Raw genomic sequence first — 19,775 nt, forward strand, 5'->3', positions numbered from 1 at the left:
CTTCGGACATAGTTACCAAAGTTAAATTCCATAGGTTCCCATACCTCCTCACCTTCCCCCTTAACGACAGCCCCCACCACTGCCTCCTGGCACGTAGTCTCTCCTTTGCTGTACTGTCCTCTGCTCCCTTGCACTGTATTCAATAAACTTCTACCTCCTTTGTTTGGCCTTGGGTGAATGCTTTCATCATCTCTGTTGCTGGTCTCCACCCAATGGGAGGTCCTCACGTCCAGCAAACACTGTCTTAATAGCAATCGTCTTGGCTTTGGATTACACAAATTTAGGAAACAAATAGGCTTTACTCAGCACCAACTTTACTTAGCTTTATTTATTTATTTATCTATATTTTAAACGTTTTTATTTATTTTTGAGAGACAGAGAGACAGGGTGCGGAGCAGGGGAGGGGCAGAGAGAGCGGGAGACACAGAATCTGAAGCAGGCTCCAGACTCTCAGCTGTCAGCACAGGGCCTGAGGCGGGGCTCGAACTCACAAACCTTGAGATCATGAGCTGAGTGGAGGAAGTCAGACGCTTAACCGACTGGGCCATCCAGGTGCCCCAAAGTTTACTTAGCTTTAAGAATTCAGGATAAGGGGCACCTGGGTGGTTCAGCTGGTTAAACATCCAACTCTCGATTTCAGCTCAGGTCATGATCCCATCGTTTGTGAGATCGAGTCCCCTGTTGGACTCCATGCTGACAGTGTGAGGCCTGCTTGGGATTCTCTCTCTCTCCCTCTTTCTCTGCTCCTCCCCTCCCCCAAGTAAATATAAATAATAAATAAATAAATAAATAAATAAATAAATAAATAAAATTCAGGATAAGAGAAAACCCACAGCCACAGTATAAAGTCCTCCCACACTCAGAGTACACGTGGTCACATGCCTAGAGGGTGAGTATGTGCAGCCAACTTCAGCCTTCAGATTAAAAGGCCTCACGGGACACCTGGGTGGCTCAGTCGGTTAAGCACCCGACTTCAGCTCAGGTCATGATCTCATGGTTCATGGGTTCGAGCCCTGCATCAGGCTCTGTGCTGACAGCTCAGAGCCTGGAGCCTGTTTCAGATTCCGTGTCTCCCTCTCACTCTGCCCCTCCCCCCTCCCCCCCCCCCCCCCCCCCCCCCATGATAGAAACTTCCAGGACAAACACCCTGGACACATCTTCCTTTGGCTGATTTTATTTATTTTTTTTTTTAATTTTTTTTTTCAACGTTTATTTATTTTTGGGACAGAGAGAGACAGAGCATGAACGGGGGAGGGGCAGAGAGAGAGGGAGACACAGAATCGGAAACAGGCTCCAGGCTCTGAGCCATCAGCCCAGAGCCCGACGCGGGGCTCGAACTCCCGGACCGCGAGATCGTGACCTGGCTGAAGTCGGACGCTTAACCGACTGCGCCACCCAGGCGCCCCCCTTTGGCTGATTTTAATCTGTACCTTCCCTGTAATAAACCACAATATGAATATAATAGCTTTCTGCCTGTTCTCTGGGTCATTCCAGCGTATTATTGACTCTGTGGGTAGTTTTGAGACCCCTCCCCCATGCCAAACTTGCAGTTGGTATCAGAAGTGAGGGTGATCTCTTGTAAGGACTATTTCTTCTAACTTAGTAGTTTGCCCCAAACTCCCTGCACCAATCATAATGAAAGGGGTAATTTATCATTTCTTTAGCTGCCTAACCTCTGAACCTCCTTTCTAAATTAGCAGAAATTCCTATCAGTCTTAAGAGACTTGCTGAGACCCAACTATCAGCACAAAAGTTAAAAAGAGGATTTAGGGTTAGAGTTGGTTGCTAGTGACAGAAAAATCCCCCAAGCCGTGGTGTAAACAACATAGATATTAATTTCTCTCACACAAATATTCCAGGTAAGCGGCACAATGCAAGGATTATTTTCTGCAATGTCAGGGGCCCAAGCTCTGCTGTCCTTACTAAGTGGCTTCAATATCATAGTGATCTGGTAGGGGAGATACCATGATCACTAAGTAGCTCCATATCATGATATAAGCATCATGAGCGTGCTATGAAAGCGCACACATGATTTGGATCTTTCCACAATGTCAGCTTTTTTTCAATCATAAAGCAAAGTAAATCATAATTATAAAGCAGGTTCAGGAATTCCAAACTCAATGGCATTTTACCATGTGATTAAACTTGGCTTCCTACAAGCACACAGAGCAGAACATAAGACAGGTAACACAACAGGATAACAGAAGGGTGTAGGAAGTTAAGGAACCAAACATGAAGTCAGTCTGTGGGCAGGCAGTGGAGACAAGGCCTTGGTCCAGTCCAGGTTGGCTCTCAGCACTTGCTGCCATTCAGGCAGTGACGGATCTCAGTTCTGTTCCAAGATCAACTGGGCAGGGCCTTCGGTGGCAGCTGCCTTTTTAAAGTGTTCAGACATGGAGGGGTCATGTCTGAAGAGTCTGACCGTTCGCTGCAAAAATCTTCCCCTTTTTAAAGGGATTTAATTGATCTTGGGTCTCTGCAGACCTCCTCTACTCCTGCTTGTTATCAGTTCTGGGTGGTCAGCTGATGCGGGTCCTAGCTGTATCTCATAGGTGCAGTACCTTTAACTGCTTGCATTATTGCTTGACGCAGGCTCCTGCTTAACATGGGAGACTCCATTTTGCTCTCTAAGATAAGGAAAACTAGCCGCCTCAGCTCTAGTACTATATACAAATCCAACCAGCAGGAAGAAGAAAAGCGCAGAAGGGCACCCTCTCCCTTGGGAATAACTTCCCAAAGTTTCACATTCCACTTCTGCCTGTATACAATTGGCCAGAACTTTGTTACACGTTCACTCTTAGCTGCAAAGGAGGTGAAAATATAGTGTTTATTCTTGGTGGCCATGTATTAAAAAGACAGGCAATTCAGCAAGACAACAGAAGAGTCACATTTATATATCTATTTAATAAAGTTTCAAATACATAAAGCAAACATTTTAGAAATACAAGAAACGTATAGCTCTCCAATAATCGTTTATGTGTTTCAACCATTAAGAAACTAATAGATCTAAGATAAACAATTAGTAAAGATATAGAAGATTTAAACTACATAATTAATTAATTTGTTTAGTTAGAGAAAGAGAGAACTTTGCAACAGACAATATATTTTTCTCAAATACTCTTACAATATGTATAAAAGTTGACAATGTACAGAACATAAAAAAGTTCAAGAAAATCCTGAGAATAAAAATGATGTGGACTATAATATATATATATATTTTTTTTTAAATAAATATTTTTATTTATTTTTGAGACAGAGAGAGAGACAGGGCATGAGCAGGGGAGGGGCAGAGAGACAGGGAGACACAGACTCCGAAGCAGGCTCCAGGCTCTGAGCTGTCAGCAGAGAGCCTGATGTGGGGCTTGAACTCATGGACCGCGAGATCATTACCTGAGCCGAAGTCAGACGCCTAACCGACTGAGCCACCCAGGCGCCCCAATATATTCTTTTTTTTAATGTTTATTTATTTTGAGAGGAAGAGAGCATGTGTGAGTGGAAGAGGGGCAGAGAGAGAGATAGAGAGGGAGAGAGAATCCCAAGCAGGCTCCATACTGTCAGCACATAGCCTGATGTGAGGTTTGATCCCACAAACTGTGAGATCATGACCTGAGTTCAAATCAAGAGTTGGACGTTTAACTGACTGAGCCACCCATGCACCCCTATAATATATTCTTTAGGGGCGCCTGGGTGGCTCAGTCTGTTAATCGTCCGACTTCAGCTCAGGTCATGATCTTGCAGTCCATGAGTTCGAGCTCCGCATCCGGCTCTGTGCTGACAGCTTGGAGCCTGAAGCCTGTTTCAGATTCTGTGTCTCCCTCTTTTTGTCTCCTCCCCCACTCACACTCTCTCTCTTCTCAAAAATAAAATAAAAACGTTAAAAAAAATGTTTTTTTAAATAAACACCAAGCAAGGTGTTTAGTCAGAAATTAACAAGAAATTTGTTATCTACATGGAATATTAACAGCTCTCTGGGAGAGAAGAAAAGTGAAAGAAAACATTAAGGAAAACATAGAGGTTGCCTAAAGTCTTTATCTTCAAAAGTCATATCTTCAAAAGAACCTGGGTGGTTCAGTCAGTTAAGCGTCTGACTTTGGCTAGGTCATGATCTCAAAGTTCGTGGGTTCCAGCCCCACATCAGGGTTGCTGCTGTCAGCGCACAGCCTGATTTGGATCCTTTGTCCCCTTCTCTCTCTGCCCTTCCCCGGTTCACGTGTGCATGTATGCTCTCTCTCTCAAAAATAAATAAACATTAAAAAAAAAAGTCATAGATCTAATGGAACTAGAAATAAAGACTTAAATATAGTATTTAAAATTACAAAAGTAATCAACAGAATAGTCAAAAGTAATAACACATCTGTCAAACACTGAGAGGGGAAGAAAGAGTACGTTGAACACTCATGAGTCAATAGATAATTCTAAAATGTAAAAATTAAGAAACAGAGGTATAGGCATAGTATCTAGTATAATGGAGGTAACCATAAAAGCAAGTGAAAATAGAAACAGTTAAAAGAGATTGCTGGAAGGACACGGAACTTTATGATAGAAGAGGGGTGGGAAAAAGATTGTTGGTTTCCATTTTAAGCTCTTTCCTACTCTTAGACTTTTACAATATACAAAATTACTTGGGGAAAATTTTTAACTTCTTTTTAATATTTACTTATTTTTGGGAAAGCGCAAGCAGGGGAGGGGCAGAGAGAGGGGGACAGAGGATCTGAAGGAGGCTCTGCACTGACAGGCTAACAGGGGGGCTCAGACTCACAAACTGGGAGATGATGAGCTGAGCCAAAGTTGGATGCTCAACCAACTGAGCCATCCAAGTGCCCCTAAATTTTCAATTAAAATGAAAGCTCCTTCTAAATACTCAGATTTAGAAAATAAATAAATCAGATTAAAAAGGAGTTGTAGAAAGTTAGGGGTGCCAGGGTGCCTTGGGATTCTCTCTCTGCCCCTCATCCACTCACATACGTGTGGTATCTCTCTCTCTCAAAAATAAATGAACATTAAAAAAAAAAAGGAGCTGTAGAAAGTTAAAAACTAGTTAAAAATTATGATGAAACAATACTGAAAAAGTCCACATCAAACCCTCCTGTACATAGCCATATTGGTATTCAGAAGAAAAGCACAGGCCCAAATAGACTCATTGGAATATAATTTAAAAAAAAAACAAATAAAAGAACCAATCATTTATCTCAATAACTTAGATAAAAAATATAGCTATATAAACGCAGGAAAGAAGGCACTGATAAAATAAATATAAGCAGATAATAAATGGAAACAGAAAGCAACAAAAATATGAGAGTTGATGAGAGTTAAAAGTATTCCAAGATCTTCCTCATTTTCTGACAGAAAGGCAAAGAGTAACTCTTCACTCTGTTAAAGTTTTAACAGTAACCATTAAAACAGTAACTTTTTTTTTTAAAGTAGGCTTCTTGCCCGATGTGGAAACCAATGAAGTGGAGCCTGAGGCGAAGCCTGAGGTGGGGCTTGATCTCAGATCTCAGGACTCTGAGATCATGACCTGAACCAAAATCAAGAGTCCTAAGCTTAACCAACTGAGCCATCTATGCACCCTAGAGATAGGACCTCTAAAATGGTAATTAAAGTAAATAGGGCCATATGAATGGGCCCAAATCCAATATGGCTAGTGTCCTTATAAAAAGAGGAAATTAGGACACAAACATGCATGAGAGAAGACCATGTGAAGACACAGAGATGGTCATCTAGAAGCCAAAAAGAGAGGTCTGTAAACAGATTTTTCCCTCCCAGCCCCCTGAAAGAAACAAGCTTGCTGATACCTTCATCCTAAATTTCTATCCTCCAGAACTATAGGAAATGAATTTCTGTCATTCAAGCCACCACAAATCTGTGGGATTTGTTATGGTCACCCTAGCAGACTGCAAATTGATTTATAGATTCAATGCAATCTCCATCAAAATTCCAGCTGGCTTCTCTGCATAAATTGACAAGTTGATCCTAAAATTCCTATGGAAATTCAAGGAACCCAGAATCTTGAAAAAGGGTAAAGTTGTAAGATTCGTAATACCCAACTTCAAAACTTAGTACAAAGCAACAATAATGAAGACAATGTGGTACACACCTAAGGACAGACATAAAGATCAATGGAACAGAATTGAGAGTCCAGAAATAAACCCTCATATTTACAGTCAACTGATTTTTTTTTTTTTAATTTTTTTTTTCAACGTTTATTTATTTTTGGGACAGAGAGAGACAGAGCATGAACGGGGGAGGGGCAGAGAGAGAGGGAGACACAGAATCGGAAACAGGCTCCAGGCTCTGAGCAGTCAGCACAGAGCCCGACGCGGGGCTCGAACTCACGGACCGCGAGATCGTGACCTGGCTGAAGTCGGACACTTAACCGACTGCGCCACCCAGGCGCCCCTACAGTCAACTGATTTTTGACAAGGGTGAGAAGAAAATTCAATGGGGGAAAGAAAGATCTTTTCAACAAATGGTCTTGAGACAACTGGATATCCACATGCAAAATAATGAATTTGGATCCCTAACTCAAACCATACATAAATTGATTCTAAATGAATCAAAGACCTACATGTAAGAGCTAAAACTACAGAACTCTTAGAAGAAAACACAGGAGTAAGGGCACCTGACTAGCTTAGTCAGTGGAGCATGCAATTCTTGATCTTGGGGTCATGAGTTCAAGCTCCACAATGGGCATAGAGCTTACTTAAAAAATAACCAAAAAAATCTAAAAACTTTCATGCATCAAAGGATACCATTAAAAAAATAGGGGCACCTGGCTGGCTCAGTGGGTAGAACATGTGACTCTTAATCTGAAGGTCATGAGTTCAAGTCCCACATTGGGCATGGAGCCTACTTTAAAAATTTTTTTTATTTAAAAAAAATAAAAAAATAACTCACAGAATGGGAAAAATATTTGTCAATCACATATTTGATAAGGGACATGTATGTAGAATATATAAAAACCCTTTCAACTCAATAATAAAAAGACAGCCCAACTTAAAAAAAAAAAGGACAAGGATCTGAATAGACATTTCTCCAAAGATATATAACGGTCAATAAGTACATGGCAAGATGCTTGACATCGTTAGCCATCAAGGAAATGCAAATGAAAAGTACAAAGAAACTATTACCCATTAGGGTGTTTATAATGAAAAAGACAGATAATAATGAGTGTTGGCAAGGATGTGGAGAAACTGGAAGTCTCATGCACCGCTATGGGACTGTAAAATGGTGCAGATACTTTGGCAAACAGTCTGGCAGCTCCTCAAAAGGATAGAGTTACTATATGACCTATCAATTCTATTCCTGTATATACAGAAAAATAAAAACATAGGTCTGCAAGTTGCAGAACATAGATTCAGTATGTTCACACTTCCATATGCTTACACACTGCAAACATTCAGAAAAAAATTAAGATGTATGCACCCATCTTTCGGGGAAAGGGGGAACTGGAAGAAGAGATTCTATCACTTCACATTTTAAACTTTTCAGTATTGCTTACATCTGTTTCAAAAAATATGTATTTTGGGGGACGCCTGGATGGTTCATTCGGTTAAGCGTCCATCTCCTGATTTTGGCTCAGGTCATGATCTTGTGGTCATGACCTGGCGGTTCCTCAGTTTGAGCCCCACATGGGGCTCTGTACTGGAGCCTACTTGGGATTCCTTCTCTCTCGCTCTCTCTCTCTCTCTCTCTGCTTCTCCCCTGCTCACTCTTTCTCGCAAAGATAAATAATTAAATTAAAATTTTTTTAATGTATTCTTTTTCTCTAAAAAAGAACCATGATTTTTCTTGTACAGAGCAGTTTAAAAAGCAATATACAAACCTTTGGCAATGATCTGCAGACCAGGAGAAATGAAACACACATGGGCTCAGTCTCTGACAATTATGAAATCAAACATTACATTTTGCTTCACACATTCTAAGACTTTCACATACAGTATCATGTTTCATCCTCTATGAGAGACTTTTACCATGTTACACACAAGAACTCTGAGACCTAGAAAAATAAAAAAACTTGCCTAAGGCTACAGAACTAGTTAATGAAGCCAGAGGTAGAACTCTGATTATACCTCACCACCATGCTGCTTCTCACCTTTGAGCTCCACGTTTGGAATTGGTCAAAGCTCTGTCACTTATTAGAGAGTAAACTTCGTGGCTTCATATTCTCCAAGCCTCAAGTTCTCCCTTTGCAATATTTGAAACATAATCCCAGTGTTTTGTGAACATGCTGAATTTTGTATGTAAAGCATTTGGGCATTGATAAAGCATAGCTGTTATATGTATAAATAAAACGCTGGGCATCTTTGAACCTTATGCCGCTTCAAGGGTCACATTCAAAAAGTTGACTTTTAGCATCTACTAAGTTTGAAACCCATGCATTCCCTACCATACAGCAATTCCACTCCCAGGTATATACTTCACTGAAAAGCACATGTATGTCCATCAAACAATAGGTTCTTGAATGTTCATAGCACTACAGTCCCAATCTGAGAACTATCAAATGCCCATTGATAGTAAAATTGACAAATCCTTTCCTATCACAAAATGGAATAGCATTAAGCAGTGATAATAGACCATCTGCAACCACGCCTAACGATATACATGAATCTCAAAAACATCATGTTGGGCCAAAGCGGAAAGCACTAAAGACGACGCATGGAAGGATTCATTTCCATAAAATAACCCATTTTGTTGGAGTAGGATAGAGTACCTGTGGGGGCAGGGGAGGTGCTTAGAGCAAGAATGAGGGTAGCTGCTGGAGTGCTGGTGATGGTGTTTCTGGATTCGTGTGCTTGGTTACACGGGAATGTTCCGGTTGTGAAAATTTCCGACTCTTAGGGTCGGTCTGAGCGCTTTTTGTGTGTACGTTATAATGTACTGAACATTAAAAACCAAAAAAAACCCCACCCACCCCCCCAAAAAAAAAGCAAAACCAAAAAAAACAAGCAGCCCTTTTCCCTGAAGGGGCTGGAATTTTTGGAATTCTGCCTAAGCTCATTAGGCTATGGTTTCACCACGAATCAATTACCCAACAATTTTCACTTCAAGTGACAATGGCCAGAGGGAGACAAGTGTTCTGAAGGCGGGTTCGACGCTACACCCAGATTTCAGGACGCCCTGCGCGCGCACCGCCCAGGCCCCGGAGAACGACCTGCTGCTTTTCCTTGAGACGAGTCCCGGGCGTGCGGTCCACGGATCTGAAGCGCCCTGACACTCCTCCTGACGCGGCTCCACCACCTACCGTCGGGTGCCGGGGGACGCCTGATCCCTTCGGGCCTCCAGCGCGCTCTCCACGGTCTAGACGCGACTGCAGCCGAGCGCTACACGCGGAACTGGGCAGGGATGGCGACAGTGATCCTGGAGCCCGCGGGCCGCTGCGCGTGGGACGAGCCCGTGCGCATCACCGTGCGTGGCCTCTCCCCGGGACAGCCTGTCACGCTGCGCACGTCCCTGCGCGACGAGAAGGGCGCGCTCTTCCGGGCCCGCGCGCTGTACCAAGCGGACGCCGGCGGCCTCCTGGACCTGGCGCGCGCGCCCGCGCTGGGCGGCAGCTTCACGGGGCTCGAGCCCATGGGGCTGCTCTGGGCCTTAGAGCCCGAGAAGCCTTTTTGGCGGTTTGTGAAGCGGGACGTGCAGACGCCCTTCGCGGTGGAGCTGGAGGTGCTCGAGGGCCACGAGCCCGACGCCGGGCGGCTCCTGGGCCGGGCGGTGCTGGAGCGCGACTTCCTGCGGCCGGGGATGCTGCGGGCGCCGGTGCGCGCGGGCCGGGTGCGCGGCACGCTCTTCCTGCCGCCTGGTGAGTGCTAGGCACGCGGGACAGGGTGCCCTGGTGGCCGTGGTTTCCGGTACTGCTTTAGGGAGAATTTAGGTCGTCCCTAAGGACAGAGAAGCTGATGATTGCTAAGCCAGTGCACAAACCGGGGTGTGTATTTTGAGATGTTGGGCTCTGTGTTACGCGTTTTGCTGGCATTATCTCTTTTAATCTCCGTAATATCTCAATGAGGTGGGTATTGTCCCGAAGGTAAAAAAAAAAAAATGGGTAGGCATGTTGTCCACCTTGCTATTAAAAACTACTCTGTAGATCTCATCAGCCCGACTGGTCTTAGGGAAAATGATAACGATCAAGGAAGGATTGCCATGTCATCCTTCTCTAGTGTCCTGGGTGCATTAGGCGGTTTCCCCACTTCTTCATGCCCCTCGGTGCCACAGGTCACACTTAAGACTCCCCTGCCTTTCTCACCTGAAGTCATCTCTGGGTATTTATTTTTCTTCCCTCTCTCTAGATAGACATCTGAAATATCAGTACACACACACACACACACACACACACACACACACGAAAGCCAAGGGTCGATGCAACCCAACATAAAGCTTTATTTCAAGATTCTTAATTTCATGTCCAATCCCCTAACAGGACACTGTGTATCAACACTGTCTGAAACATGAAATTCCTCCTTCCATGCTGCAGTCATTAATGACAGACTTTGTTACTCTCCTGACAACCAAAATTCTTAGAATCTTGTAGATAATTTATAGAATCGTATGGAGGATAAACTCATCACTGAGAAGGTACTTTGTAGATTTTCCTCTTTCCAAGGTACTTGTGTTCCTTTGCAGTAGTAACTTGGGGAGCAGATTTTTGCCTTTGATTCATAGGAACCCACTAAGTAATTTAGAAAGATCTCTAAAAGGAAAACAAATTCATTAAATGTATAATGCCTTTCCTTTATATTATTCTATTCTCTAGGACCTGGACCTTTCCCAGGGATCATTGACATCTTTGGAATTGGAGGGGGCCTGTTGGAATACAGAGCCAGCCTTCTGGCTGGTCATGGCTTTGCCACGTTGGCGCTAGCTTATTATAATTTTGAAGATCTTCCCGAGGAATTGGATAGCATAGACCTGACCTACTTTGAAGAAGCCGTGTGCTACATGCTTCAACACTCCCAGGTTGTCCTAATGTCCTTTATTGTATCATTCTTTCCAGAAATACATCCAGAGATGGTGTCACTTTGCACTCACCTGTACCAGGTGCCCTGATGCTGCTCTAGTCTTCCTTCACAGAGATTTCTTTTGGAGACTTCCTTGGCTTTAGGTGCCTATTTACACTTTCTCTGTCAGATGGCTTAGTAATGCGGAATTAATCATAAAATCCATGTGAGATTTTATTTAAAGGAATTATTCAGGGACATTAAAATTCCTCTTGTTATGCAAATGGGGTTTCTAATTTGTTAGTTTTGCATGCTTTTTTCAATTAAGTTTCTTTTAATGTTTATTTATTTATTTTGAGAAAGAGAGCAAGCAGGGGAGGGACAGAGAGAGGGGGAGAAAGAGAATCCCAAGCAGGCTCCCTGTTGTTAGCGCAGAGCCCAACGTGTGGCTCCAACTCACAAATCATGAGATCGTGACCTGAGCCAAGATCAAGAGTTGGATGCTCAACTGGCTGAGCCATCCAGGAGCCCCTTTAATTAAGTTTTGTAATTTTAATTCCAGTATAGTTAACATACAGTGTTATATTATTTTCAGGTGTGCAGTGTAGTGATTCAAGGCCCATCACAACTGCAGCCTTAATCCCCAGCGCCTATTTAACCCCACCCACCTTCCCCTCTGGTAACCATCAGTTTGTTCTCTGTAGTTAAGAGTCTGTTGATTTCCCTCCCTCTCTTTTTCCCTTTGCTCATTTTGATTTTTAAATTCCACCTATGAGTGAAATTCTATGGTATTTGTCATTCTCTGACTGACTTATTTCACTTAGCATTGTACTCTCTAGTTCTATCCATGGGGTTACAAATGGCAAGATTTCATTCTTTTTTATGGCTCAATTATGTCTATCTATCTACACGCACACACATGCGCGTGCGCGCGCACACACACACACACGCACACACACACACACACCACATTTTTATCCATTCATCTATCATGTGTACTTGGGCTGATTCCTAATTTGGCTATTGTAAACAATGCTGCAGTAAACATAGGGGTGCATGTATCCCTTTGAATTCATGTTTTTGCATTGTTTGGGTAAATACCCAGTAGTGCAAATACTGGATTGTAGGGTAGTTCTATTTTTAACTTTTTGAGGAACCTCCATACTGTATTCCACATTTGGTGCACCAGTTTGCATTCCCGAATATGTGTGTTCCTTTTTCTCCACATCCATGTCAACACTTGTTTCTTGTGTTACTGATTTTAGCCACTCTAACAGGTGTGAGGTGATATCTCATTATAGTTTTGATTTGCATTTCCCTGATGATGAGTGATGTTGAGCATGTTTTCATATGTGTGTTGGCTTGTATGTCTTCCTCTTCTTTTTTTTTTTTTTTTTTTTTTTTGGCGTGTATGTCTTCTCTGAAAAAATGCCTATTCATGTCTTCTGCCCATTTTTCTTTCTTTCTTTCTTTCTTTCTTTCTTTCTTTCTTTCTTTCTTTCTTTCTTTCTTTCTTTCTCCTTCCTTCCTTTCTTTCTCCTTCCTTCCTTCCTTCCTTCCTTCCTTCCTTCCTTCCTTCCTTCACTGTTTTTAAGTAGGCTCCATGCCCAGTGTGGGTCTTGAACTCAGGACCCTGAGATTAAGAGTCATATGCTCTACTGACTGAACTGGCTAGGTGCCCCTGCCCATCTATTAATTTGATTATTTGTTTTTTGCATGTTGGGTTTTATACATTCTTTCTATATTTTAGATACTACCCTTTATAAGATATGTAATTTGCAAATATCTTCTCCCATCCCTTAGGTTACCTTTTAGTTTTGTTGTTTGTTTCCTTCACTGGAATCTTTTTATTTTGATTTTTTAATCTTTAACTTACTATGTGTGTTCCCAAATTTTGACCAGAACTTGCTCATGCATTTCAGAAGCTAAGAACTACTTAATTTGATTCTGAAGTCTTTGTTTCTATAGAGTTAATTATTTGGTAGTGTATTTAGATGGGGTTTGATGAATCTTTCACTTAATAGAACAGAACTTGATTCCACACAGTTAGATACCTAGGCCCATTGAGACTTGCTTGTGCCTACCTGAATGTGGACCTGAATTTCACAGGCTCCATGATTGGGCATTCTCTAGTGGATGATTCTCTGGAACATTTGTAAATGATTCCCAGACTTGCCAGTGAGGTTAATCTTTGATTGCCATGAAAAAAAAAAAAAAAAGAATTGTTTGCCATGTGTTCAGCCAGATATGTTTAATATGGGAAAGAGGTTGAGGTTGAAGTTGAGCTGAAGTTGATACTCTTGTGGCCAATTCACAAATTAAAGGTAGCAGCATCTCTAGTTACATTCCTTTTTCTTTTAATAGGTAATACCTTTATTTATTTATTTTTTGAAACTAATCTCTATGCCCAATGTGGGGCTTGAACACAGGACCCTAAGATCAAGAGTCGTGTGCTCTACCCACTGACCCAGCCTGATCCCATTTTTTTTTTTTTCTTTTTCTTTCTTTTTTTCTTTTTTTCTTTGCTTCTTCTTTTCTTTCTTTCCTTTTTTTTTTTTTTTTTTTTTTTTTGGTCAACCTCTAATAGGACAGCTACTTCTTATTTTTCCTCTACCCTCAGCTTCACTAAGACTGAAAGTATGGACACTCACTAGGTGAGCTGCTATTGACGAAAAATGCTGCCATCATTGTAGAACATTTTTCTATTAGATACATTCTTGATGCTTCTTTCTTCTTTTCTTCCAGGTAAAGGGCCCAGGCATTGGGCTTCTGGGCATTTCTTTAGGGGCTGATATTTGTCTCTCCATGGCCTCATTTTTAAAGAACATCTCAGCCACAGTTTCCATCAATGGATCTGGGTTAAGTGGAAACAAACCTATATACTACAAGCAGACTTGCATGCCTTCATTGGGCTATGATCTGAGGAGAATCAAGGTCACTTTCTCAGGCCTCCTGGACATCGTGGATATATGGAATGATACTGTAGGAGGCTATGAGAACCCCAGCATGATTCCAATTGAGAAGGCCCAAGGGCCCATCCTCTTCATCGTGGGTCAGGATGACCATAACTGGAGGAGTGAGTTATATGCCCAAATAGCCTCTGAACGGTTACAGGCCCATGGAAAGGAAAAACTTAAGATCATCTCTTATCCTGGGACTGGGCATTACATTGAGCCTCCTTACTTCCCCCTGTGCCCAGCTTCTGTGCATAAATTACTGAACAAACCTGTGCTCTGGGGTGGGGAGCCCAGGGCTCATTCTAAGGCCCAGGAAGATGCTTGGAAACAAATTCTAACCTTTTTCTGCAAACATCTTGGAGGTCCCCAGAATATAGCTTCTCCCAAATTGTAATGTGTTGGGTCTGTTGTCTACACGAGAAATTCAAGGTCAGATTCTGGTGTTTAATAATCATATGTGAATTGGTTGTCCCCTGGATAACATTAAATTCATGTCATGGGTATTAATGATGGGTTTTAGGTAACAATTTGAATAAATTATTTTTTCATTAATTTTACTAATGTAATACATGCATATTACAGAAGATTCAGTTAGATGTATACAACACACACACACAAATAAAAAGCATTCCCTGTTAAAATTTATGTTTTCTTGGGGCGCCTGGGTGGCGCAGTCGGTTAAGCGTCTGACTTCAGCCAGGTCACGATCTCGCGGTCCGTGAGTTCGAGCCCCGCGTCAGGCTCTGGGCTGATGGCTCAGGGCCTGGAGCCTGTTTCCGATTCTGTGTCTCCCTCTCTCTCTGCCCCTCCCCCGTTCATGCTCTGTCTCTCTCTGTCCCCAAAATAAATAAACGTTGAAAAAAAAATTTATGTTTTCTTCTAGATGGTTTTTACTTACCACTTTGAGCTGTGGATGAAATTTAAAGTTGAATAAATACTAGGTTACTTTTTTTTATCTCTGGGAGAATTGCCATCCAATGTTTGCTACTGGTTCAAATACTGGTAGCAGGGTAGAATTTTCATTGGCCAAAACTGTATAGAGAGGTGTTGATATGAGGATAGCCAGACTGACCTTTTCCTCACAGATATCAGAGATGAATTCTTTGGGAGGAGGAGTTGAGGTAAGAAGGGGAGCATCTGTCCCAAGAATAGTTAAGTCTAAGCTCTGTTCCAAGGATGAATGACTGTGACTTATTTTCCTGCTTCCTGGCTTTAAGAATAGAGTTTGGAGGGGTGCCTGGGTGGCTCAGTCGGTTAAGCATCCGACTTCGGCTCAGGTCATCTCACAGTTCACAGATTCAAGCTCCGCATCAGGCTCTGTGCTGACAGCTCAGAGCCTGGAATCAGCTTCCGATTCTGTGTCCCTCTCTCTCTCATCATTCCTCATTTTCCTGACATCAGGGCTACAAAGCATTGCATAAATGTGTTTGAAGAAATAAGGGTTGAGAATTTTCCAAAACTGATAAGGACATCAAGCCACAATTCAAGAAGCACTATGTCTTAGCGTGGGCTGTTGTAACAAAATACCATAGGCTGGATGGCTGAAACAACAAGATACTTATCTCATTCTGGAGGCTGGGAAGTCCAAGATCAATGTTCCAGCAGATTTAGTTCCTGATCAGGGCTTTTATCTGGCTTACAGATGGCTGACTTCTCCTTGTGTTTTCATGTGGCAGAGAAAGTGAGGTCTGGTTTCTCTTCCTCTTTTTAGAAGGGCGCTAATTCCATCATGGGGGGAGGTCTCACTCTCATGCCCTTATTTATTTATTTTTTATTTATTTATATTAAATATAATTTATTGTCAAGTTGGTTTCCATACAACACCCAGTGGTCACCCCAACAAGTGCCTCCTCAGTGCCCATCACCCACTTTCCCCTCTCCCCCACCCCTCATCAACCCTCAGTTTGTTTTCAGTATTTAAGAGTCTCTTATGGGGGCGCCTGGGTGGCTCAGTCGGTTGAGCGTCCGACTTTGGCTCAGGTCATGATCTCACAGTTCGTGGACCTTCTCCCTGGCTACTTGGGCTTGGATCCAAGAGAGCAAGGCAAAATTGCATGCCATTCTTTTGATGTCGTCTTGGAAGCTACATGGCATCACTCTTGCCCTACTCTCTTGATCAAGGCAGTCACAAAGACCCACCCAAGTTCAAGGAGAACATAGAGTTCACCAGTGGCAAGATTCTAGAAGAATGTGGGATGGGAAACATTGTAACCATTTTTTGAAAATCTGCCCCGTGAGTTACCTTTATTTTCCATAAGAAAACTTGAATTAGTAACTACAAAGCCTCCTCAATCTGCTTCCTAGATGAAACATATTAGGAGTCCAAAGTTCTTTTTTTTTCTTAATTTTTATTTATTTTTGAGAGAGAGTCAGAGCATGAGCAGGGGAGGGGCAGAGTGCGAGGGAGACACGGAATCCAAAGCAGGCTCCAGGCTCTGAGCTGTCAGCACAGAGCCCGATGTAGGGCTTGAACCCATAGACCATGAGATCATGACCTGAGCCAAAGTCAGACGTTCAACTCACTGAGCCACCCAGGTGCCGCCCTCCCCCTTTTTTGGGCATTTTTTTCTGTTTTCGTTCAAATTTGTACTTCTACCAGAACAATTCTCTTAAGAACTATGTGGGTTTCCTAAAAACCTTAGTGAGATTCACCTTATTAGATAAAACATACCACTAGAAGTCTATTTGAGATAAGAACTTCCCTACCTGGGGCTTCCTGTGAGGATGCTGCAGGATAATACTCTTAAGATTTGTAGAAGCTCTGTTATTTGATAGGATCTGCTAGGGACACCTTAAAATCTTCAGAGGGCCTTTTGTCAGTCTGAAATGTTCCAGGAAGCGCTACCTTGAATCTCTCTGAGGTCTTTACAAACGATCTTCCACAGACCCATTCCAGGTTTGACTTTGATCTGAGGTCCTGTCTTACTTAAAGACTAATTAACACATGGGAAGGCTGGGAAGGAGAAACAGTATTATTGTCAAACTTGGCAAGTCCTGCTTCCTTCATATTTAACAGAGCATTCTTTAATTTGTCCTCTTGCATTTTATCACAGGCAGCAAGAAGAAGCCAGGTGGCACTGTGGGTATTCTGCTGGGAAATCACCTTAGCCAGATTATTGAATTCATTTAGGTATATTTTCCATTTTTCACCTTACTGTGTCATTCTTGCCTTCAGCTTCCAGTAAGTGTTTATTGCTTTCCTTTAGCCCTCAATAATAGTCTCCATGCGGCCCTTTAGGCTTTCACTAACAGTCTCCTTGAAGTCCTTCCAGCTTCCACCTGCCACCTAGTCCTAAAAGCAGTTGTGATTCCTGTATATATAGGTATGTCCACAGGCTGCTTGAGTTTTCCAACAGCATAATACCGGAGGTTCAAGAATGAATTTCCCAAGAGAAGATGGCAGAAATACATGGCATTTTTGAGATCTAGCTTTGGGGGCGCCTGGGTGGCTCAGTCGGTTGAGCGTCCGACTTCGGCTCAGGTCACGATCTCGCGGTCCGGGAGTTCGAGCCCCGCGTCAGGGTCTGGGCTGACGGCCCAGAGCCTGGAGCCTGCTTCCGATTCTGTGTCTCCCTCTCTCTCTCTGCCCCTGCCCTGTTCATGCTCTGTCTCTCTCTGTCTCAAAAATAAATAAATGTTAAAAAAATTAAAAAAAAAAAAAGATCTAGCTTTGGAAGTCACATAGTATCATTTCAACTGTACTCTATTGTTTGAGGTGGACACAAAGACCTCAAGTGCAAGGAGAAGTGGCTATAGACCCTCATCTCCTGATAAGGAAAACGGCAAGTTTCCTAGAAGAGCATCTGAGATGGGAGTTAGTGTTGCAGTGATCTTTGGAAAATGCAGTCTTCCCACAGAATTGTTTGTTATGTAGGAAAACTGAAAAGAAAGATAAAGATTAGAAACTTAACCAGCAGGGCGCCTGGGTGGTTCAGTGGGTTAAGAGTCTGTATTTTGGTATGGGCTCAGGTCATGATCTCATGGTTTGTGAGACTGAGCCCCACATTGGGCTCTGTGCAGACAGTGTAGAGCCTGCTTGTGATTCTGTCTCCCTTTCTCTGTCTGCCCCTCCCCCACTTGTGTGTGTAAGGGCACTCTCTCTCTCTCTCTCAAAATAAATAAATAAACATTAAAAAACAAAAAACAAAAAACCTTACCAGCAAGGTGTGTGTGTGTGTGGGGGGGGGGGGGGGTTAGGCTAAATGTGTTGATAGGCATTAAGGAGGGCACTTGATGGGATGAGCGCTGGGTGTTATATGTAAGTGCTGAATCACAAAATTCTACTCCTGAAACCAATACTACACTATATGTTAACTAATTTGAATCTAAATCTAAAAATATGTGTATAAAAAAAGAAAAATATGGGAAAAAAACACCTTACCAGTAGCCACAGAAAAAAGATAACCTTCAAAGGAAAAACAATGGATCTAACACCTGACTTAAAAACGGCAATAATGGAAAGGAGAAACCACTGGAATAATATCCTCAATGTGATGACAGAAAATACCTGACAACCTAGAAGCCTATAACTAGCAAAATAGATACTTCAGTATGGAAGCATGTATTGTTCATAAAGTTTGTTGAGAACAATTTAATGAAATCAAAATAAATCATTTTTAGAAAAATATGAATTTAGATAATATAGCCTACCTGCAATAACGGAAAAAACTAACGAGTATTCTTCAAGCACAAGGAAAATGATTCTAGGGGAAAGCAAGTAGGTGAAGGAAGAAATGGAATATAATGAAAAGTGTAAATATATAGATAAATCTAAATAAATATTTACAAATAATATACTATGGGGTTTTCAAATACACAAAGAATTAAATAGCATATGTAGGAAGGAAATAAGTAGAGGTTATTGCATTTTTCACAAGGTGATACAATATTAATTTTTATTCAATGTTAATAAATCAGGAAAGTTATTACCATAAGCTAATATAGGAGGCAAGTGGAATAATTTTTAAAAATCTAAAAGAAGATCAAAACTATAGAATAAGCAGGAAAGAAAATAAATAATAAGCTCAAATAGATCAGTAATTACATGAAATGTAATTGGACTATACATTTCAGTAAAGGGCAAGATATCAGGTTGATTTTCCTAGTGTGTTCAATCTTGTGCTCTAAAAATGCTATAAGATCATATATAGTATTGACTTCCTTCCAGAAAATAAGAGATGGACACCTTAACCTCAAGTGACAGTAGGCACATGTATAGGGTATAAAGTAAACATATAAGGTAACAGAATTATGATAGTTAAACGTTGTTCTAAGAATTTTTTCAACAAGGAAGAATGAAATAAAATCTCCATGAAAATTAAAGTCAGTTTAACCAATCTGTTTATTTTTAGTTTTTAAATGTTTGTTTGTTTGTTTGTTTATTTTTAATATATGAAATTTATTGTCAAATTAGTTTCCATACAACACCCAGTGCTCATCCCAAATGATGCCCTGTTCAATGCCCATCACCTATCCTTCCCTCCCTCCCACCCCCCCATCAACCCTCAGTTTGTTCTCAGCTTTTAAGAGTCTCTTATGCTTTGGCTCTCTCCCACTCTAACCTCATTTTTTTTCCTTCCCCTCCCCCATGGGTTTCTGTTAAGTTTCTCAGGATCCACATAAGAGTGAAAACATATTAACCAATCTGTTTAAACTCCGTATCTCCTATGTATATTCAAATGAATTTATATTAGGTCTTACTAATATGGCATTTACTTTGTCAAGGTGAAATAAACCTGTGTTTATTCAACCTTTGTTGAAAGGAACTCCAAAAGTAACAGAACAGCTTTTTTTCTCTCCTGTTGTTGCCTTCAGTCATCCCACTTCACTCCACAAATATTTATGGAAAGCCTACAGTGTGGCAGGGAATGTTCTAAGCTCCTGG

General features: G+C 41.8%; 1 protein-coding gene and 1 non-coding gene across 2 annotated transcripts; one reads left to right on the plus strand and one right to left on the minus strand.

Moving 5' to 3' along the window:
* The first annotated feature begins 9,065 nt into the window (after window positions 1-9,065).
* LOC115516654 (peroxisomal succinyl-coenzyme A thioesterase-like) lies at window positions 9,066-14,536 on the plus strand. Its single transcript, XM_030319515.2, has 3 exons — window positions 9,066-9,799; window positions 10,751-10,953; window positions 13,680-14,536. Exons 1-3 carry the CDS (start codon window positions 9,346-9,348, stop codon window positions 14,283-14,285), a joined length of 1,263 nt encoding a protein of 420 aa, XP_030175375.1. The 5' UTR covers window positions 9,066-9,345; the 3' UTR covers window positions 14,286-14,536.
* Window positions 13,557-13,627, minus strand: LOC115517506. The gene has a single exon (XR_003969949.1). It is a non-coding gene; the product is annotated as a small nucleolar RNA SNORD56 (small nucleolar RNA).
* Window positions 14,537-19,775: the final 5,239 nt, after the last annotated feature.

This window comes from Lynx canadensis, chromosome B3 (genome assembly GCF_007474595.2).
Source record: "Lynx canadensis isolate LIC74 chromosome B3, mLynCan4.pri.v2, whole genome shotgun sequence".
Lineage (NCBI taxonomy): Eukaryota > Metazoa > Chordata > Mammalia > Carnivora > Felidae > Lynx > Lynx canadensis.